This window comes from Podarcis raffonei, chromosome Z, assembly GCF_027172205.1.
Source record: "Podarcis raffonei isolate rPodRaf1 chromosome Z, rPodRaf1.pri, whole genome shotgun sequence".
Lineage (NCBI taxonomy): Eukaryota > Metazoa > Chordata > Lepidosauria > Squamata > Lacertidae > Podarcis > Podarcis raffonei.
This window is the reverse complement of record NC_070621.1, coordinates 10,428,358-10,451,376: the sequence shown is the minus strand read 5'-3', so window position 1 is coordinate 10,451,376 and position 23,019 is coordinate 10,428,358. Positions and strand designations below refer to the sequence as shown.

The following is a 23,019-nucleotide window of genomic DNA, read 5'->3' as shown; positions in this document are numbered from 1 at the left end:
GTCTTTTACCAGGGCCCGGGGGGCTAATTGCCGAGTCAGGCAGTATACCCAACTCCTTATATGTTCTTCTAGTAAAAACCATGGTAAAAGTTGTCTTGATATAGAGAGAGGGCAGTTTACCCCAGGTGCGACTGCCTTAAATTGGGGGGCAAGTGGGGGTATCAATCTATGTTCCCACCTGCTCTGTGCAGCAGCTTCCTGATGTACTCATCAACAGCCTCAGTATATTTCTCTATTTTGCGTTCTCTGCTTTTAGATCTTGGCGATTGTCCTAAGCCTGTAGTTTTCACCTCAATCATGTGACCAGCGCTGTTTCACAGATGCTGCAACCTAGTCAGAATATAATAATAAGACAATGCTGCCAAAGGGACAGCAGTGATAAAACGGCTAAAAACTACATTAAAATTAAAATTGCCTTATTTAGGCAATTTATGTGCAGCTGGAAAAGGATAATAGTGGAGTTTGGCTATAGCGCATGTACAGCTATGATAACCTTGTATTTCGGGCCCTAGCTTAGTCTTTAGAGGCCATCTCCCACCGCCCTATACTGAACGAAGGATATCCAAGAGCCCCAGAAGGGAAACTTTCTGTGGGCTGGTTCACTGATTCCTTCTAAACAGTCTTTCAGAGGCCTACCACATAAGGCAGGGCACAGAGCGATATCTTGCTGAAGCCGGTTTTCCAAACCTCCAGAGGGACCTATCCGATACACTGTTGTAGAGTTATTGTGTAGATTAAAAACTTCCTGTAAAAAAAAACTCAGGATGCCTTCACCAGGAGTCTCTGAGAGTATAAATGCTGGTCTCCTCAGAAAACAGTTTGTTAAAATGAAGAGTCTTTCCAGCTACTGCACTTCCTCTTCAACTGCAAAGCAGGAATGCTGTCCCCAGCTAGTTCACACAGCCCCCCAGCTGGGCGGGGGTCAGTCAGTTCAATTAACCCCCGAATCTCCAAGCTTTATCTTTCTCTGTGTTCAGCAGAGCTGGGTGTCTATGGGCCAGTCTCAAGGCAGGGCTCACAGTCGTGTCTCTCCTTACCCTCCTTCTCCAGGCACCGTTGGTCGGGTAAGCAGTTCACAGTTCTGTCTTTAGACCTCTTCTCTCTCTGCTCTCAGTTCAGGCAGCAGCGTTCTCTCCTCTCTGGTAACCTTGACCGGGCAGCTGATAAGGAGGGAGGGAGCAGGCTGGGACAAGCTGAAGACAAGCTCGCAGAGCCAACAGGAATTATAAAAGGAATTATAAAAGTGCTCAGAGTCTTTAAAATGTTTTCCGTTTGTTAGAAATTGGCATCCGGAGGGCAATTAAGATAAGGTTTTAAAAGAATAAAAGTGAGCGCCGGAGAGCGTGACTTGCCTCAGCGCCATCTTGGCTCCTCCCCCATGACTATATCATACCTCCAGTACTTAACCCAAGGTACCACTGTATATCTATCTCTGCCTCTCTGGGTTCCTTGGGGAAGAAGGGCAGGATATATACCGTATTTTTCCATATATAAGACTAGGTTTCCCCCTTAAAAATAATGTCAAAACTAGGGGGCGTCTTATACACGGATACATCTCCCCCATTTTCTTAAATCTGAGTCCCCAAAAATAGGGAGCGTCTTATACATGGGGGGTGTCTTATAGACGGAAAATACGGCTTATTCATTAAATAAATAATAAAACTAAGGATGAGGAGAAAACTGACAGGTAGTGCCACCTGCACTCCAGGCTGGTTGTAAGTAAGGCGGCAGGTAGTTGGGGGCTGGCTGAGAGCAGACTGAGGTTGGTGGGGCAGTGCCCCATTTCCCCTAATGGATCACCCATTGATCCACTGTCTGATCAGTGCCTGGATGGAAAGCTGGTTTGGGAGCCCTGTGCGTTTGTTTGCCAACTTGAGTTCTATTTGGGATTTGGAGGTAATCAGGAAATAAACAGATGATCTTGGCCGTCACTTCCAGACTGGCCACCAAGTCCTGAGCTGGAATAGATAGCTCTGGCTGGATATCAGGTGTCTTGTTATGCTGAGCGAGGCTCATGGCTAGGGATGGGAACAATGGCTTGAGCGGAATTTCACAGAGACACATGGATCGTTGGCCTCCAGCTTGGAGCTATGCCAGGCATTCCTATTTTTGGCTTCTGAGTTTGCATATAAGCCTGCCGCCTTGCGTCTAAATTAGACACACGGCTCCCTCTCTTTGTTGGACAAGTAGCATCATCAGAGTGTGAGGATGGGCATCTATGAAGAAAGAGGGTAGGTTATTACCTATATTATTATTATTATTATTATTATTATTATTATTATTATTATCCTCTTGGGCTTGCTGATTGTTCAAATCTGCTCAACAGTGGTGAGCTCCTGTTGTTCTGTCCCAGCTCTGCCAGCCTAGCAGTTCAAAAGCATACCAGCGTGAGTAGATAAACAGGTACTGCTGTGGCGGGAAGGTAGATGGTGTTTCCATTCACTCTAGCAGTCGTCACAGTCCTCCGTGTGCCAGAAGGCTGGCTACCTCGGCCTGAAAGGAGAGATGAGTGCCACACCCCACAGTTGAATTCGACTGGACTTAACCGTCCAGGGGTCCTTTACCTTTTATCTATTAATAATAATAATAATAATAATAATAATAATAATAATAGGGTGTGTTTTCCTTCCTGTTGGAGAGCAGAGGAGACACTAGCATGGAATGTGTGTTAAAAATCCAAAGAACTGGATATGTGATTCCCTCAGAGCTGTGGGCCATTTTTATTCTTTATTCCCATTTATACCCCACTTTTCTTCCAAGGAGCTCAGGATGGTGTACACAGTTCTTCACCTCCTCATTTTATCCCCGCAACAACTCTGTGAGGTAGTTTAGACTGAGAGGTGGTGACTTGGCCAAAGGTCATCTGGTGGGTGGGGATTTGAACCCTGGTCTCCCAGGTTTTAGACCAGCTCTCTAACTGCTACACTGCACTGGCTCTTCTAGTGGAGATGGAAGTAGCATGATGATCATAGTGTATAGGGACTGAGGGAAGAAGCTGAGACAGATGTGTGCAACAACTGGGAGCTGTTGGATCTGAAAGATGAGTGGGGGAGCAGCATTGTGGGAGTCTGAGCTGGACATGGATACCTAGTGAAATTGGGCCTGGATCTGGACCTAAGGGAACCTCAAGTTATGTCAATATATTTTGTGTGAGGATTCAAGTGCATACCAGGAAATTGAGGTTTGCACAACTGAAGTGCATTAAAGCACTTTGTAACCATAGCACAACAAATCCACTTAAAAGACGACAATGGACCTTTTGTGCATCAAAAAGTGCAGAATGAATGTGTGACTAATGGGAAGCTACATAAACAACATGGAAGCAAATCAAAATGAATGCTCATCAACCTATGACCTCCTCACAAACAAATCAGAACAAATGCTCAATAAAGCCCAGATGCAATCTAACCTTTGCTTTTTTAAAAAAAATTGCATGCAAATCATGGTGAACATTCAATAAATATGCCATCTGGAGGAGACCTTAGTTTTTAATAGTTCATTCATTAAATTTGTATCCTGCCTCCCTAAACCTGTGAGGGGTAAGCTGAGAGAGCAATGCACAAGCTCTAAGGCAGGTGTGGGAAATCTTTGGCTCTCTTGATATTGCCACACTACAACTCCCATTAGCCCTAGCAATCATGGCCAATGGGCAGGGATTGTGGGAATTGCCATTCAGTAACATCTGGAAGGCCCAGGTTCTCCACACCTGCCCTCAACTTAATGGCCACTGCTCTGCACGCTGAATGAAAAAAGTAGAAGTGCATTAGTGTGCCCATGCTCTCATCTCTGCAACATAGGTCAGGTCATGCTATATGTCAGTCTCCCCAGTAATTGTCTCCTCTGATTGGCAGTAGCTCTTGGGGAGAGCGGGACACCTTTTTCAAGCCTGAGGGCCCAATTTCCTTGAGGACAACCTTCCTAGAGCCTTAAACTGGTGGTGAGCAGGGCCAGGTGCGGAAGTGGGTGGAGACAGCACAACCTAACCCACCTCTGCAAAACCAGTCAGGATGGATGCTCCACAGGAGTGCCAACTTGAACAAAATATTGGGGAGAAGGCAGGTAAGCCCCACCTTGCATAATGATCACAAGATGTGGTGCACACACACCATTTGAATGCCCATTATCTTTGGTGGTGGGATGGCCACCTGAAATGACCTTGGCCCCTAGGAGTTGGCTCCTATGATGCTCAATAAGCATATTGTCCAGATGTGCCCTGAATCAAGGACATGCTCTAGCTAGATGCTTCTAAAATACCCCTGCTTCCTATTTGGAGTCAGGATAGATCAAGCCATTAACTTTTTTTTTAAAGCCTTCTCGGAATGACTCGAGCTCTCACGTGGCATTCCCTTTGCGAGGGCTGATACTCTCAAAGTCAACATCTCCAAACTTCTCTGGGATAGAATGGCAGCTTGAGGGTAGAATAATAACAGGAAGGTCTTGGTTTGTTCCAGGGAACGGGTTGAACCGAAGAGGAAGCCCTTTAGCTGGAGAACCAAATGTGCAGTGTCCAACCGAGGACGTCCCCTGGAACTTGTTTATGCTAGTAAGTATAACACGGCGTCCTTTCTAGCATCCCATTGGAAACATCCATCATTTTCTCTCTGGCATTGGATCCAGTGGGGGCAGGGGCAGAAATGAAACTCAGGTAAGTCATCTGGCTCCTTTCAGGCACTGAGGCAGAACACTAGTATCATTCTCAAGCCTGGGAGCTAGGAGCTGACTTATGCAGTGCCAGACCACTGGTCCATCTAGGTCAATGTGCCAACACTTATATCAGCTGTCCAGGATTTCAGACAGCATTGTTCTCTCAGCCCTGGAGAGGCTGACCCTGGAGCCTTCTGCATGCAAACAAATGTTCTTCCGCTGAGCTCTGGCCCTTCTGTGTTCCATGCTCTTTAGTAGAGGCAAGGAATGTCTATTTTGGGGAGCAAATCCTGTTCACTCTCTGCCACATTCCTTCCCACCTCCCTCTCTCCCTCCCTATCTGCCTGCCACCCTCTTCCCTTCCATTACCTATTCATCGTTAGTGTCATCAAATTGGAATGAAGAAGACCAATCTCACCAATCTGGTGCCAGAGGCTGACCACTCCTACTTTTTATATTTTATTAAGAAATTTATGTGAGGCAGGGGTGGGGCATGTTGTTTTGTAAGGAGAACAGTTCTTGCCTTACCGAAGTTATATGTAGCTTTATAAAAATAGTATAGTAGACAGGCAGCAAGCTTTAAAACCCACTTGTAAATTGCCTATACTCGTACATACTGGAAGAGATGTTTTCATCACATTGAAGTTTTCTTAAGATCTTGTGACCCATGCCTGCTAACTCTGTAAAATGAAGAAGAGGTTGTGTTCCTCTGGAAACAGGTGGCGATGGGTGGAAAATAACAGAGAAGGCTTGACTCATCCATGTCCATCTGCAGATGCCAGTTAAAAGTCAGAGCTTGCAGTTGCGAAATGCCAGGATCTGGTCCTGCCTTAAATCCATGTATTGGACTCAAATGTAGGAACCTTCATTATATTTATTTTGTTTCATTTATTTGTTTATTGCATTTATATCCCACCTCTCCCACACAAGGAGCTGAAGGTGGCAAACATGGTTCTTCCCCTCTTCATTTAATCCCCACAACTTCCTCATGGTGGATTCACCTTTAATTGTGAACTGAAACAGATTTCTCTCCCACCCCTAGTGAGGACCCTGCTCTGGGAGCTGTTGGTGAAGGGTGGGTCATAAACTTAATAATAATAATAATAATAATAATAATAATAATAATAATAATAATAATAATAAATAATATAATATATAAAAGCAATACTTATAGCCTTCTGGGCCTGTTATACATAACACCACTCCCTTTGTATCTGATAAGATTCACATAATGGGCATTTTGTCAGAAAGTCTATTTAGGGGAGCTCTGAAAGGATTGTTTTTAATGCCGATTCCTTTCCTGTCAATAAAGCTCTAGAGCGACCCACAATTTTGTGTATAGGGTGGTAGAGGATCATGACCCTCCTCATTAAAATTGTGAAGAGCTGATTAATGGATGCCTCCCCAACCCAGTTAAAAATCCACCCCCAACATGAGTTCTGTTAATGACTTCAGCACAGAGACCCCTTGATTACCAGGGAAAGATTATGCTTTGCAGGCTGACAGGCTGTCAGTCAACGAGGGAGAAAAGTTCACACCGGTCTCTGGAAATAGAGTCATTTAATGAGGAAATCTATTGCTGCTTTACAGTTGGCAGAGCGCTTTCAGCCATGCATCTGTTTCCTCCAAAAGCTCTTTAGTGGTGGGAAGGCAAAAGTTTTTAAATAATTGCTTGACAGAAATAGGAGGGGGAATAAACCAAGCACAAATGTATATCTAGTTCTGGAGTCAGGCTTCCAGTATACCTGAAAGACCACCTCCCCTACACAGAACTGTAACATCACTTATATCATCAGGGGAAATTGCCCTCCTGGCACCACACCTTACAGAATGGCTTTAAATTGCTGCAAATTCATGGAGGGTAAGCCTATTGATTGCTGGTTCCCCAGAAGAGTCAACTGGACACAACCCAGCTTTGCTCCTCACCACCTCTGCTTTAGGCTGATGGAAATGGCACTGATGAGAGAGATGCCATCACTTCCTTCTGACCTTTGACTATCCACACTTAAGATTTCAATTCTTTGATCTAATCTCCTTCCACCCTTCTTCTCTCATCTTATAGTTGGGGGGTTGAGCCCTAAGGGCAATGTCAGTGGTGTGGAGTGTTACAACCCACTGGAACATGAGTGGAAGGTTCTGGGCTCCGTCTCAAGGCATCGGACTGGAATTGGAGTGGCTCCCCTCAATGGCTCCATCTACGCAGTGGGAGGCCATGATGGCATGGTGTGCCTCAGCAGTGTTGAGAGGTAATTCTGCCGTGTGATTGGGTTGTTTTAGACCTTTGTGGGGCTGGTGATGGTGGGGCAAACCGGAAATGCAATGGGAAGGAGCTAACTGAAGAGGAAACTTCCTTTGACTAGGATATGCAGTTTCTGTGGTGGCTCTGCATGTGGTTATCCCTTTCATTTGTGTAGAAGTAAGAAGGGCAAGAAAGGGCCGCGGGTGGCGCTGTGGGTTAAACCACAGAGCCTAGGACTTGCTGATCAGAAGCTCGGCGGTTTGAATCCCCATAACGGGGTGAGCTCCCGTTGCTCGGTCCCTGCTCCTGCCAACCTAGCAGTTTGAAAGCACGTCAAAGTGCAAGTAGATAAATAGGTACCACTCCTGCGGGAAGGTAAACGGCGTTTCCGTGCGCTGCTCTGGTTCGCCAGAAGCGGCTTAGTCATGCTGGCCACATGACCCGGAAGCTGTACGCTGGCTCCCTCGGCCAATAAAGCGAGATGAGTGCCGCAACCCCAGAGTCGTCCGTGACTGGACCTAATGGTCAGGGGTCCCTTTACCTTTACCTTTTAAGAAGGGCAAGATGGCTTTGGGGCCTGCTTGGCATTTTTCTTTTATGTCCATTCCCCCAGAACTACTATATTGTCCTATGCAGCACAGAGCCCTGCTGGATCAAGTCAAAGCCTGACTCAGTTCATCATGCTGTTCTCACAGTGACTGACCACTAGATGCATGAATTGGGGAGCAGGGACATCTTGCTGCCTGGGGCAAAACAGAAAATGCCCTCACCTCCTCCTCGGCAGCAGCCCCCCTCCCCTGCCGAAAGTGGTGATGATGGTATAAAGGGCCAGAGAGAGGCAGGTGATGAATGTAAGTGGGTGACCACACAGGTGGTAGTCATGGCAAGTGGTATGCTTCTCAGAGGCCAGATCTGCCACCTGAGGTGATTGCCTTGCCTGATGGGAAGTCTGCAAAGTAGGATCTGAGGGCAACAGCGCTCTCCATCCTTGTGATTTCTGGCAACTGGAGTTCAGGAACATGCTGCTTACAACAGACGAGGAAGAGCAGGGTTAGTTAGTGGTCATTGATTTCATTATCCTCCATTAATTTATTTTTAAAACCCAACCAGGTAAGTGGCCACCACAGCCTCTCGTTGGAGTGAATTCTACCCTCCATGCAGGCAAGAAAGAAGCATCATTAGAGTTCAAGGACACATTCCAGCCAGGCAAAACCACTTAAGAGGGTACAAGGCAAGGCTGGTGATGGCTGTAGCCTGGGGAGGAGCCAGAGGGCCAGACAGAGAGAGGCCTGGAGGGTCACAATTGGGCCTCCAGCCTCTGGATCTCCATCCTTTAAGGCTCCCTTCAAGTCCACGATGGTTTAACAATAATCTGAAAGAGGTCGATGGATACACCAATCACATCCTTAGTGCAAGTGCTGAGTTCTCAGAATTTGGCAGATCTGAACCATCCAGCCAGTGCTACTCAATCAGAAACATGAGAAAAGACTAAAGTAGTCGTTGAAGGACTGTAAAATAGCTATGACCCTAAGCAGGAGGAACAAATAGGACTGACTTTCCAGAAAGGAGGGTGGCTTGGCCATAAATAACTACCTTCATGAGGGGTCCAGATGGTTGCACCATTAGCAATGCAGCAACTTTGGTGTAATCTTTTTCTTATTAAAAAAAATGACAACACAAAAAACTGAACAGAGTGTTGAACTTAGACCAGAGTTCATAATCCCTGCCTGTTGAGAAAGAAACTTTCTGGGTAATCCTAGGCCAACGTAGCCTGATTTTCAGCTTATTTTGAGGATAAACTGGGGGAAATTGCTGTACCAACCTGAAGACCTTAGGGAAAGTGTAATTTAATTTATTTTTTTATTTAATTATGTCTTACATTTGTATTCCACCTCCCCCCGCCCAAGGATCTCAAGGAGGCGTGCATGGTCCCCTTTCCTCTCCATTTTATCCTCGCAACAATCCTGTGAGGTAGGTTAGATGGAGAGAGTTCAACAGCCCCAAGGTCACTTGGTGAGCTTCATAGGCTGAGAGGAGATTTGAAGCCTAGCCTCCTAGGTCCTAGTCCAACACTGTAACCACTACACCAGATTGCATGTACACTCTGCTGACTTGGAGGAAGCACTGAGATACCAATGCTGGAAGATTTTATGACATTTGCATATTGTTTTGCAAATTAGGGATTGGTCAATACTAGTCCTACTCAGAGTGCACCCTCTGAAAATGATGGAAACAATAAGCTTAGATCCTTTAATTTCAGCGGTTCAACTCCCGAGTAGGACTGAATGGGATACAGCCTTTAAATGCAAACTGAATTTAATTTATCCCGCATCCTAAATCATGTCTTTAATATATAGCTGGAAATACTCTGGGGGAGGGTAAAATGACCTGCTATGGTTCTAGTGACAAGTGTCACAGGTGTCTGCAGGGGCAATTGAGTATTTTGGTGTTCCCTCCATAAAAGCTGTATTTGTTTTTGGTAAGATTTTCACTGCTGCATCTCATGAGTTCAGACCTTTTCTCCCCATCTCTCCAATTTCCTCCTTAGTCACTTCTGTTTTCTGTTCCTTTTGGCTAACCCTGGGGTTAGCTCACTTTCAGCCTCACTGGAATGCCTCCCCCCCCCCGATCGTGCCAAAAGGAGGGGCCAAGTGAGGACTTCTTCACCTGCCTTTCTTTTTAAAGATGACTGATTCTGATGGGTGCTCATTTGCCACAGGAAAACTCCCAAGGAATGTCACTGGTCCCTTGTGACAACATCAAAAGCCACTTCCTTGCTTGCTTGGAACATAGGGTGGGTAGCTGGGCAGTGCCCCCCAGGGTGGAAAAGCTGAGCTTCTGTGGCTGGGTGCTTAAGAACGAAAATATCTGTTTAATGAACCCTATTAGACTCCAACCTCTCATTTATAGAAATGAGGCCAAGCTGAGAATCCTTCTCTGCTGACATCTTTCTCCCCTCTCCAGCTGATTCAGAATGAGCCCATCACTTCCCTCTCGCTCCTGAGCTATTTCTCGCACCCTGACTGACCTTATTTCCTAGGATCTGCCCCTCATAAACCACTGCCATTATATTTTCTGCCTTTGGGGAGGCCTGTTTAACAAAGAATTTTTTTTAAAAAAATTAGTATTGTTAGTTTCCATCATACCACAGGGTGCACCTTCCTGTGCTGGAGGAGAAAGCTGCTGGTGGCTGCTAGCCATGATGGCTCTGCTCTGCCTTCGCAGTCAGAGGCAGCAGTGCTTCTGAATACTAGTTGCTGGAAATCACAGAAGCAGAAAGTGTGTTGTGCTTAGGTTCTGTCTGCAAGTTTCCCACAAGCACCTTGTTAGCCAGTGTGAGACAAGGATGCTGGACTAGATGGGCCAGTGGCCTGATTCAGCAGGCTCATCTAGTGTTAATTCTGTCATTATTTAATCCAGACTAAACAGTCCTAAAGGGACTGGCGCTGTGGTCTACCACAGAGCCTAGGACTTGCCAGTCAGAAGGTCGGCGGTTCGAATCCCCGCAACGGGGTGAGCTCCCGTTGCTCGGTCCCTGCTCCTGCCAACCTGGCAGTTCGAAAGCACGTCAAAGTGCAAGTAGATAAACGGCGTTTCCGTGCACTGCTCTGGTTTGCCAGAAGTGGCTTAGTCATGCTGGCCACATGGCCTGGAAGCTGTACGCTGGCTCCCTCGGCCAATAAAGCGAGATGAGCGCCACAACCCCAGAGTCATCTGTGACTGGACCTAATGGTCAGGGGTCCCTTTACCTTTACCTTTAAATGGTCCTAAACGTGTGCACCTTTTGTTGTTGTTGCATGTTTTAAATTGCTTTTGCTGTTCTTATTTTCAATCAGCTTGAGATGATTGTGTAATGGAAATTAATACATTGATTGTGGTGGTGATGAAAATGTTGTGCAAGAAAATGAAAACATCTTTACCTGGATCCAAAAGGACTAGCAGCAGTTCTCAACCTTTGGGTCCCCAGATGTTGTAGGACTACAACTCCCATTATACCTGAGCTCTGGCCTTGCTAGCTAGGGGTGATGGGAGTTGTAGTTCAACATCATCTGGGGACTCACAGGTTGAGAAAGGCTGGACTACAGTGAAAGGGAGTCTCTGTAGGGAGATCATTCCATAACTGAAATGCCAAGACCAAAAAGTACCCCCCTCAGGAAACCACTAGCTATACCTCCCTTGGCTGGGGGCACCTGGGTAGGGACATGTGGGAAGAGGAGATCTTTCAAGTGCTTGGAAGACCCAAAGGGCCTTTAAAAAGGCAAAGCCAGTCAGCCTCAAAGCCAGTCAGCCTCAAAGATGGACTGGAAGGAACAGCAGATGATGACACCCTGGCATAAATATGATGAAAGCACCCACAGTCCTAGCAAACAACCTCATAGCCCTATTTTGGAGAGTGGTGGCTGGCTCCCCCTGGGACTAGTAGGGCTGAAGGCAGAGAGCCCAACCGCAGGTGGTTCTAGAGCCAATGAGAAGTAAAGACAACTCCATCTAATTTTGTCCTCTTTCCTGCTGAGCTCTGCAAGGCGCAACGCTAAGACAAAGGAGCGGACAGCAAGTTGCCACCCCTTGGACCAGTTGTAAGGAAGGAGGCAGGCAGGGAGCTGAGGACAGACTCAGGCTGGTGGGGCAGTTCCCCATTTGTTCCTCATCTGGGTCTAATGGCCCAAGCCTCCACTGCTGCTCCCCCCCCCCTCAAACTACTTCACTTCCTTAAAGGTAAAGGGACCCCTGGCCATTAGGTCCAGTCGTAGATGACTCTGGGGTTGCGGCGCTCATCTCGCTTTATTGGTTGAGGGAGCCTGTGTACAGCTTCCGGGTCATGTGGCCAGCATGACTAAACCTCTTCTGGCAAACCAGAGCAGCACACAGAAATGCCATTTACCTTCCCGCCAGAGCGGTACCTATTTATCTATTTGCACTTTGATGTGCTTTCGAACTGCTAGGTGGGCAGGGACCGAGCAATGGGAGCTCACCCCGTCGCGGGGATTCAAACCGCCAACCTTCCGATCGGCAAGTCCTAGGCTCTGTGGTTAAGAGCCACCCGCGTCACTTCACTTCCTTAGAAACATGACAAATCCGTCCTGCTGCTTTTGGAGGCCCTCCTCCTCCTGAGCTGGGTCCTAGATTTTTGCCCCCAAATCCTGCCCCCAATGGTGCCAGATCTTCTCAAGTGGCTTTAAAATGGAAAATCTCAAGAGAAGGGAGCAGATGTTTTTTTCTGTCCAGCACACATGCATGCAAACATATGCATAGAGATGTCAAGGCACCAGACAACAGGTGAGAAATAATATATGGACCCTTTCCCCTTCCCTCGTTGCAACAGAGTTTTGCCAGCAGCATCCATCTCATCAGTGGAATGAATGTTTTTTCAAAACAGGCCGTCCTTGGCCTTCCCTGTGCCTCTTTAGCCACCCACGTGATTACTGCTTCCTCTGATTGATAGCTTTGACAACCTATTTACTATGTGATATTTCTCGCTAAAGGCAAACTCGGTGCCTCTGGCTCATTTTGCAAGTGTTGCCAGGAAGGGAGGGCTGGAATCCCACAGCTAAATATATGCTTAATTGAGTGGGCAGGGGGGTGCCAGTAATGCGTCATGCCGTATTTGCAGCCTGCGGTTGGCTTCAGGAGGCTGCCTGTCTCCCAAAAGAGATTGCTTTACTGCAAGGCTAGCTCAGGGTCCAATGATGTAAGACAGAAGGATAGCTGGGTTAAAAAAAATTGTTGCTATCTCTGGTTGCTAAGTCAGGTTCTTGGCTATATGGAGGCACTTGCTTAGCCTTAGCATTGCATTGGAACGTCCTTACATGGCATGGGTGAGTGGTCTTCATCTGAGCGAGACCCAGCCCCACCAAGCACACTTTGCCCATAGCCAGCCCACCTCCTTACTTATAGCCAGTCCAGTGGGCTACAGTGGTACCTCGGGTTAAGTACTTAATTCGTCCCGGAAGTCCATTCTTAACCTGAAACTGTTCTTAACCTGAAGCACCACTTTAGCTAATGGGGCCTCCCGCTGCCGCCGCCACCACACGATTTCTGTTCTCATCCTGAAGCAAAGTTCTTAACCCGAGGTAATATTTCTGGGTTAGCGGAGTCTGTAACCTGAAGCGTATGTAACCTGAAGCGTATGTAACCCGAGGTACCACTGTATTGCCCTTATCCCTCTTTTAGCTTCAGTGTTTCTTGTGTAGAACTCCTATGGAAACTTGTTATGTACGGTGGAACCTCCACTCACATATGAAATCCATTCTGAAGGTCCATTTGTGAGTCTATCTGGGTCGCTGGTAGAAGCACCATTCTGCGCGTGTGCATTTGGGGGCAGTGCTATTCTGCTCATGTGCAGATGGCAGAAGCTGCTTCTGCACATGCGCGAATCGCGGCAAACCCAGTATTTTCTTCCAGGTTTGCCATGGTCGTGAGTCGAATTGTTCACGAGTAGGGGCGGTGGTAAATCGAGGTTCTACTGTACTAAGCTTGGGTCCTAGAACAATAGACAGGTAGGATCCTGGAAGGCAGCAACCTGATTGGTTTGCAGGAGCGGCCCAATCAGGCTCCAGGAGGGAAGTTGAATCAGCCAATCACACGGGACCCATTGTGTACATAATGTATATATAGCCAGAGGTTTTAGGGAAAAGCACTCACTGTTTACCATGAGCCGAAATAAAGAGCATAAAATCAACACTCAACTCCGAGTATATTTTAGAAACAAAACCAGAGTTGGCTGGCTCTGTCTCTCCTTGGCTGTGGTTGTCATTAGCTCCACCTTCTGTGGCCATCCCTGCCTTCTGCCCTCCTGCTCCCAGTGGGCCTTCATGGTCTGCCTTAGCAGCTTCTAACTGTGTTCCTAACGATATATTCCTAGTAAATACTTTCAAAGAATCAAATCTTTGTTTAGAAAATGCCTTTGAGGGTGTTAAACCCTGAGAATATCCATGCAGAAAATAAAGGAAGGAGGATTTGGGACCCCAGATTTAGAAGTATAGCATCATATCCATTTACTGTCAATACACAGTACTGGAAGGGATGTGGGTGGCGCTGGGACGCAGGTGGCGCTGTGGGTTAAACTACAGAGCCTAGGACTTGCTGATCAGAAGGTCGGCGGTTTGAATCCCCGTGATGGGGTGAGCTCCCGTTGCTCGGTCCCTGCTCCTGCCAACCTAGCAGTTCAAAAGCACATCAAGTGCAAGTAGATAAATAGGTACCGCCCCAGCGGGAAGATAAACGGCGTTTCCGTGCGCTGCTCTGGTTCGCCAGAAGCGGCTTAGTCATGCTGGCCACATGACCCGGAAGCTGTACGCCGGATCCCTCAGCCATTAAAGAGTCGGCCACGACTGGACCTAATGGTCAGGGGTCCCTGTACATTTATTTTTACACAGTTCTGGAGATCTGCAACCGATAATAACTGTCCAAATTGGGCATCCTTGGAATACTCTTACGTAGCACCTCTGCAAAGATGGGTAGCACTCGGTTCTAAATACATCAATACTTGAGATGCCGTTGAAAGAATTTCATCAGTTTGAATGATACAGCACCACATATGTCTTCACGGGTACTGTTTCTTGTTTCTTCTTTTTTTGTGTCTTATCTCTGTGCACTTGTAATTTTGTACTTTTTATTTTTCAATAAAGAATGTAAAATAAAGAACAACACTGCAACTCTGTTTCATCTTCCTTCCTGTGCTGCTGAAGGTACAATCCTGAAATCAACGAGTGGAGGTGGGATGTGGCACCGCTTCGTGAACCCAAGCAGGATGCGGCCGTGGCTGAGCTAGGAGGCTACTTGTACTGTGTTGGTGGCTACGATGGGCTCCTATGTGTCAACACCACTGAGAGGTAAGCTGCATCCAATGGATGCCCTTTGGGTGTGATGATGGCAAGATGATGGTTGTTCTTGTACATTTGTTCATTTATTTGGTTTTTGTTAAAAAGATAAACCAGTGTCCACCCTGCCTTTCGAATAGAGATTTTCCAGTGGGACTTATACTGAATCAGTCCTAAAAAGAAACAATTAATTAAATGGAACACTATGAACTTTTGATACAAATAATTATTTAATGGTCCCTTTTCTTTATTGATTAATTTCATATAACCAGTTTGGTGATCTATATAGCTGCATGTACGTTTAGTAAGTATGTATTTAACACCATTAAAAAACAACAACCATATTATAAAGGAGCTTTAGTGCACTAGAAACTTTAAAAAGCTCTTCTGTTGTCTAGAAATGCACCATTACTGTTATTTTGTTATGATGTGGTGGTTGTTAATTATTTCTTAATTCACCATAAAGCCCTAGATAAAGTTACAACAGTGTAAAAATACAATATTAAAATTTGTTCAAATGTGTAATCAGAAGAATAGGGTGGGTACACACACACACACACACACACACACGCACGCACACACACGCCAAAGAAGCCTTTGTCATCTTCAACATATGACAAAAGCTATACAACAAAGATGCCAGATGCATCTCTGTGTGGAAGGAATGCCACAGATTTGGGGCTGCTATGGGAAGTTTCCAAACTCTCAAATTTTGCTTCTGTGTACCTTTGTTAATACTCAGTAACCTTTGACATGCTTTATGCAACTCATATAACTGTGCTTCCCAGTTAACAACATGAATGTTGGACCATCTCCAGTATTTGGCATAACCAAGTCTAGTGGCAACAGTCATCTATAATATTAACTCTCTTAAATATACAGGTACTTTCTTTGCATAAGTCAATACCAATAAATTATATTCTGTTTGCATCCATCTTATTCTTTCCATTGCATCCTTTGTGCCCTTTGACACCCTCCATCCAGTGAAGTAAACACTGGTTCAATCGTCTCTAAGCATTCTCACAATTGTAAATTTGTCTCTAGATATGATCCACTACTCAACAGGTGGTACAAGATGGCACCTATGAATCGTTGCCGGAGGGGCCTAGGCTTGGCAGTACTGGATGGCTACTTGTATGCTGTTGGAGGATCTGATGGATACTCTACATTACATTCAGGTAGCAAGAAGCTCTGGTTGTAGACAGGAGTCTGAAGAGGAGATGCAACCCCCCAAAAAACCCACCCTCCAACTGTTAGGAAAGATTGCAGCTTGGATGCATTAGATTGGAATGATCACTTACAGTTTCTGGAGTTCAAAGGCTTTATTCATGCAGAAACAGGTTCATCTGGGCAAGAACTATTTACAGAATGAGTAGAGGTGAAAGAGAGAAATAGACATCTTGTCTCAACATGTCGGGAGAGAGAAAAAACCAACTGGCTCAGCTTTTAGGGGCAGAATTCACTTAGACAGAGACAATGCAACCAAGTGCTGGATAGATTGATAGACAAACAGTGCCCTCATGTGGTTTAAAGTAACACGTGCATTAACATGAAGCTCAGTGAGAAGGAATTGTATTTGTTTTTCTCCAGCATGAATCAGCAAGTGTTAACTAGATCTCTGTGGCTGTTGCTACTGGATGCGTACAAATTGGCAAATATGCCAACTTTGGTTTCTCTCAGGTTCTCACTTCTCCAATCTTAATTCAGTTCTCTGCATTTCCATGTGAGTGTGAGATTTTTATTTTTAAAGATGAAAATTCATCAGCATTTTAAGTTTGAGTTTCACCGCATGTGCACATTTTTTGTGTGCGATTTTGTCTAATATACACATTCTTGCAAAGTGATTTCTCCAAACACACTTTTTGTATGTTATTGTCATAAAAATATGCATCCTTTTAAAGCACACTTTGTACCACCATAAGCATTTTGGTACACCACTGCTTGGCTGGAGAACGGCATTGCAAAATCCAAAGAAGTGCAAATTTCAAAGGAGAGCTGTGTTTGCCTATTGTTTCAGAAAGTGTGGATTAGATAGGTTTGCCTTCAAATGTAAGCTGAATCTAATTTCTCTCTCATCCCTAACTGGCCCCCAGTGCTGAAGTCAGTGGCAATATCCAGTCCTGAGAGAGCACCACATGCACACTGGAGCAAATGTGAAGCTTTGAATATCTACACCAGAGCTTTCCAAACGGTGTGTCATGACACGTTAGTGTGTCAGCTGTAGTGTGTAGGTGTGTCGTTCAAATGCTCCCTGCTCTCCTCCTGGAAAGGGGTTAGTTTAACCTCTGGTTTGCTAGTAAAAGTGAATTACTGTATTGCAAAATGATGCCTGTCTAAACAGTGTGTCACCAACATGAAAAAGTTTGGAAAGTTCTGATCTAGACTGTGGCTGCATTCACATGGTAGTTTCCCCCCCTGTTTACCTGACATTTCCCTAGCTATTAATTTTCACATTATTTTTGGGGGGGGGGGTAATAAAAGCCACTTCCAGAAATCTAGTGGAGCCTAGTGGAAGCGCCCCACCCTCCAATTGCATCATCCTTAACCTGGAAAATATTTGGGAGTGAAGTGACAACAGTTATTTCCTGTTGTTTTCATGGGGGAACCATGGAAGAACAGAAGCACAAATGTGGAAAGGGAATGGGAGTAGCTATGCTGTCTAGTGATGTTTGTTGTGTCACACCATGCCCAGTGGTGGAACTTCATGCTCCAGTACCAGGGGCAGGGGGTGGAGAGCAGGCAGGGCGGGGCGCGCCACCCGCAGGGGTGTGACATGCGTCCTGGGGGCGTAGTACCCAGCGCAGGCAGGGGGCAGCCGCAATGGCACCCCACCGGGATCGCACTGCTGGGGGTGGTGCGCTCCCCTTGCACTCCTCTTCCTCTGCCAGTAACCATGCCCAAAACTGTGAATGATATTTAGTGTGGCATGCCGGCACACCAGTCAAAAAGCCACAGTTCCATTACACAACAGGTACTGGGCTGCCGAAGGAGCATGAGCAAACAGGGGAACTAATGCAATAGTTCCCATTCCTGAATGTACCCTGTGCCTCAATTTTATTGCCTCCTCCAGTGGAGCGCTACAACCCCCTGGAAGACAGATGGACTCCCTGCCCTCCCCTGAAGACCTGTCGAGAGAACCTGGGTTGTGTTACCTTTCAAGGCAATATCTATGTGGTTGGCGGGAGAGATGACCTCACTGAGCTGTGCAGTGTTGAGCGATTTGATCCTCTTGCCAATGAATGGTCTGCTGTCACGCCCATGAAGTCAAGAAGGAGCAAGGTATCAGTGCTGTGGGAACTCATCACCATAGCTGTCAACTTACAGATTTGAAAATAAGGGACCAGTAGCCTCGAAAAAAAGGGATCAGCAGCCAAAATAAGGGATCAACAATTACTTTGATAAAATACATATTTTGTTGCGTGCAAATGGCTTTAGATACCTATTAGGTCCATAAATTACCATATAGCATATATTCAACACAAAAAAAACCAGCAACAATTTGTTGCTGACAAAGCACAGCTGGACATAGAAAGGGCCCCAGTAGCTTATTTACTGGGAGCTTATTTTTTCAGTAGCTTATTTAAGGGACATCATCAATAAGGGACAGCAGCAGGACATGGCGCTGAGATAAGGGACTGTCCCGCCAAATAAGGGACGCTTGACAGCTATGCTCATCACAGTAATGTCTAAACTTCTTTCAACGTCTTCCGAACTTGTAGGAGAAACTCCAGCAGACCATAGCAATCTACTGGGTGCATAAGGGATGGAGCAGTTTACTCCCAAATGAGTGTGTTTAGGATAGCGGCCTAAACCTTCAATCTATTTAGGCTGCCATCCCAGTGTTCACTTACCTGTAAGCAAGTCCCACTGAACTCAATAGATATGTATAGGATTTATATTTATATTGTAGATCGGTATAGGATCAGAGTGTTGCTTGAAACGATACTTGCAGCTCTGCTTTATTTATTTTTTATCTGGCCTCTTGGTTTCATGACTAGATCAACCCACGACAGAATGTTAGGAAGATGGGAACACTCCTCAGAGCCAGACCCTTGGTCCATTTGGCTCAATACTGTCTGCAATGACTGGCAGGGGCCCTTCAGGATTTCAGACAGGGGTCCTTCTCAGCCCTACATGGAGATGCTGGGGACTTAACCTGGGATATTCTATTGCTCTACCACTGAGCTATGGCCCTTCCCCTTAAAATGACAGGAATCTGCCTTATACCAAGTGAGGCCACTGGTCCATCTAAATAGGCATTGTCTACCCCAGGGGTTTCATCTGGTGCCTTTGTTATGCACCTTTAGGCACCAGGCAATAATGTTCTTTTTTAACCAGGCCTTTGGCTGATTGACACCCTTTTAAAATGTGTTGGGAGGGGGTTATTGGGTCATTTTTATTTTGATTATGTATTTTGTGTTTTTATATTGTGATTTTATCTTGTGAACCACCTGTAGGTATAGGGTAGTATTCAAATTTAATAAATAGTAATAGTAATAGTGGGACACAGGTGGTGCTGTGGGTCAGACCACAGAGCCTAGGGTTTGCCAATCAGAAGGTTGGCGGTTCAAATCCCCGCAATGGGGTGAGCTCCCGTTGCTTGGTTCCTGCTCCTGCCAACCTAGCAGTTCGAAAGCACGTCAAAGTGCAAGTAGATAAATAGGTACCGCTCTGGCGGGAAGGTAAATGGCATTTCCGTGCACTGCTCTGTTTCACCAGAAGCAGCTTAGTCATGCTGGCCACATGACCCGGAAGCTGTACGCCGGCTCCCTCGGCCAGTAAAGTGAGATGAGCGCTGCAACCCCAGAGTCAGTCACGACTGGACCTAATGGTCAGGGGTCCCTTTACCTTTAATAGTAATAGTAATAGTACTAGTAATAGTAATAGTAATAACTATCTGTGACTATCTACACAATGGCTTACTAGAGTTCTAGACAGGAGTCTTTCTTCAACCCTATCTGGAGATGCCATATGTTGAACCTGGAACGTTCTGCACACAAAGCAGATGTTCCTCCACCCTAACTGCAGGCCTTCCACAGTCATTGCCTGAAAATTTATGTGTGTGGTGGCAAAACTGAGAAATCTCTATTTACTTTTAACAATGAAGGTGAGCCTGGTTGCTGCCAATGGTTACCTCTTAGCCATTGGGGGTTATGACGGCACTGTCCACGTAACCACTGTGGAAGCGTTTGACGTGGAGCTAAATGGATGGAGGTAAGCTACCATCCCCTTTCAGTGAGGCTGCTCTTATGGGAGTTTCCTGGCCTAGCAACACAACTCTTGAGACCTTGCATGGCGCCCCCTTGAGGATGCGGGCGGGGAGAGAAGCCCCCCAAGTTCTTAGCCAGGGCGGCCCAACCTCTCAGTCCAAGTGGGCTGCAAGAGTACTTCAACACAGAGCCTGGGGGTCACACACAGAATTACATTTCCATATTGTAAATATGCAGTGTAGTTAATATTATTTAATATACGCAAGTAAATGATATTATTTATTATTAAATAACATTTAATATGCACAATATATTTAACTGAACACACACACATGTACACACTTAATAGATTTAATATATTTATTTATGCATGAACATACATATGCACGTTCGTTAACAACACAGACATCGAGTCCCTGTCAGGATAAAAAGGCACGGTATAGTATTAGTAGTAATAATAATAATAATAAATTTTAATAACAAATTTTATTTATAGCCCGCCCTCCTGAGCCAGAGCCAGGCTCAGGGTGGCTAACAACAGTAAAATTACAGTAAAAACATAACAGGAGGGGAAAAAACCAATTTAAAATACAGGTTAAAATGCAATTTAAAATGCAGCCTCATCAAAACCATAAGGGGAGGGAAACATAAGGGTCAGACTGAGTCCGAACCGAAGTCCAGGTGGAACAGCTCTGTCTTGCAGGCCCTGCGGAAAGATGTCAAGTCCCACAGTAGTAGTTTATTTTATAAGGCTTCTAGTCAAAAGGATTTGAGCCTTTTGTGGAGCCCATAAATAAATACAGCCCATGAAAAAGGACGAGGAGGAGGAGGAAGAAGTGTACAGGGTGGCTGGGGATCATCCTCCTCACCTCAGAGTGGAAGACTGAATCTGTTCCAGATTCCACAGTCTGGAGGGAGGGGTACCTATGGCTGCTGCCGGGGGCCTGTTATTTTGCCTTTTACACACAATTTCCTTTAGTTGCTTCTAGTTTATTACTTGGCTTAAGCTGTAATTTCTCTCAATCTTGTGAGGCAGCCTCTGATTTCCCAAAGGGCAGGAACGTACAATACAAGCAGAACGAGTAACGAAACAGGGTCTTCTTATGACACACGTATTAAGGCAGACGCTTCCATCAACTCCTCAGTATTATTATTATTATTAATATAGTAACTTGCGTCTCTAACTGTCTGCTTGCATGGAGAGGGAGGAACAAGTTTTTGGAAGAAAGGAAGCCGCCTCCCCCCCCCCCAATGGCTTCCTCGATCAATGCTGTGCCTGCAGAAGCAGGAGTGGAGAAACTTGCAGAGTCCACCTTGCATCAGGAAGGCCCCCAGAACCTCAGCCTGGCCTTGGGAGGTGGGAAGTGGGAGCCACCTGGTGGGAAAGGGTGTGGTGATGGCTGAGGGGGGGGTATATCCACCCCCCATGGCACATGACCTTGAAGTGTTTTTGCCGGGCTGAAACATATTCTCGAACTCTTACTCACCTGGAATGAGGATAGCAAGGGATCTGTGAGGAAGTGGCCTGCTACACAAAGGTCGCATTTACATTAGTTGTTCCACCACTTTTGCCTGTGGCCCCTGGCATGTCACAAAGACTGGAATATGGCCCTCAGGTAGAAAAATGTTCCCCACCCCTTGCCTTTGCACCAACAGTATACGCTCCATTAACAGCCTCTCTCCTCTCTTGCAGACGTTTTGGAAACACGCAAACCTGTCATCCAGGTGGAGGTGTCACTGTGATCAAAACGGCTCCTGATTATCTGGAACTTTCTGAGTCACCTTGGAGTAGATAAAAAAAAAAAAACCCCACACACAACAGCAGCAAATTCTGGACTTCCTTGTCTGGTCTTCAGTATACAATTGACACACAATGTGTTACTAAACTACCTGCTTGACCTCTTCCTGCTCTTTCCCCCTCTTTTGATTGTGTCACCTGTGTCAAATTTTAGATTGTAAGCTTCTTGGGGCAGGGACCCCTTGCTAGGCTGCAAAATGCCCATGCCCATTGGTGCCCCTATATCAATAATAAGCAAGAGACAATGACACAGTGCTGATGTTTTAAGTCTTAGTTCTGTGTATCCCAGAATATATTTAGTTTGTCCTTTGCCTGAAAGTAGCTGAAGCCTAGCTTCAGAACTAGATGTCTTGGGAGTACCTTCAAACTCTACAATCCTATGCTTCATTTGCTTAATTTGGAGAGGTGCTACATAGTTGTTAGCAGCTTGTCCTACACTCGAGTAGGACCCTGGCAGAGACACATGCCAGACTGGCATGTTCTCTCCCTCCTGGTCGATCATTTGGGAGCTTCAAAAGCTTTCTTCTGCCCAAACATCACAGCGACCGATGCCAACCGACACCGGCACACTTATGGATCCGCAGAGTCTTCGCAGCTTGCGTAACAGACCTCAGCAACTCAGCATTTTGGCTTATCTACTTTATTTACATATAAACACACACGGAGCACTGCAACATGTCTCCCTCTCTCTCTAGCATCAGGCAGCAAAGAGAATGAACAAAGGACAATAGTCCCACTTCATGGAACACAGTAACACAAACATCCTGTCTCCATCGCTTCCCACTGTGGAGTCAAAACATACACCATCATGTGATAGACAAAAACCCCATGACTACAACCATGGAGCAGGAATTCTAACAGTTTACTGGAGGAGGAAGACTCATCTTTTTCCTTCCGACAATTATTGAATGCCTCTCCTCTGCCTTAAACCACAAAATGAACAAACACGTTAACTTCCAGGCCCACTGAATATGCCTCCTGAGTTTATCTTCAGAAAGGCATTGGGAGACAGACTTAATATAAGGCACTGGTCACTAACATGGTCTCATGGGCACCCACAGAAGTCTTCCATGGTGCCCACAGGGTCCCCTCTGCTGCCCATCTTCCAGATGCAATTAGTTCCCTACGAGGGATATAGGAAGCTACCTTACATTGAGTAAGATGATTGGTCCAACTATCCCAGTACTGTCTACACTGACTGTCAGCAGCTCTCCAGGATTTCAGGCAAGAGTGTACCTAGATGTGCTGAGAACTGAACCTGGCATCTTTTCTGCTGTGTCACTGTGTCACTGTCCTGTCCCTCTCTAA

At 45.9% G+C, this 23,019-nt stretch overlaps 1 protein-coding gene across 1 annotated transcript; it reads left to right on the top strand.

Annotated features, from left to right (window-relative positions):
• Positions 1 to 2,110: 2,110 nt before the first annotated feature.
• On the top strand, positions 2,111 to 21,964 carry LOC128406633 (kelch-like protein 20). The gene is made up of 8 exons (XM_053374175.1): positions 2,111 to 2,231; positions 4,452 to 4,543; positions 6,707 to 6,890; positions 14,572 to 14,715; positions 15,748 to 15,881; positions 17,774 to 17,982; positions 19,811 to 19,917; positions 21,607 to 21,964. Exons 1-8 carry the CDS (start codon positions 2,209 to 2,211, stop codon positions 21,707 to 21,709), a joined length of 996 nt encoding a protein of 331 aa, XP_053230150.1. The 5' UTR covers positions 2,111 to 2,208; the 3' UTR covers positions 21,710 to 21,964.
• Positions 21,965 to 23,019: the final 1,055 nt, after the last annotated feature.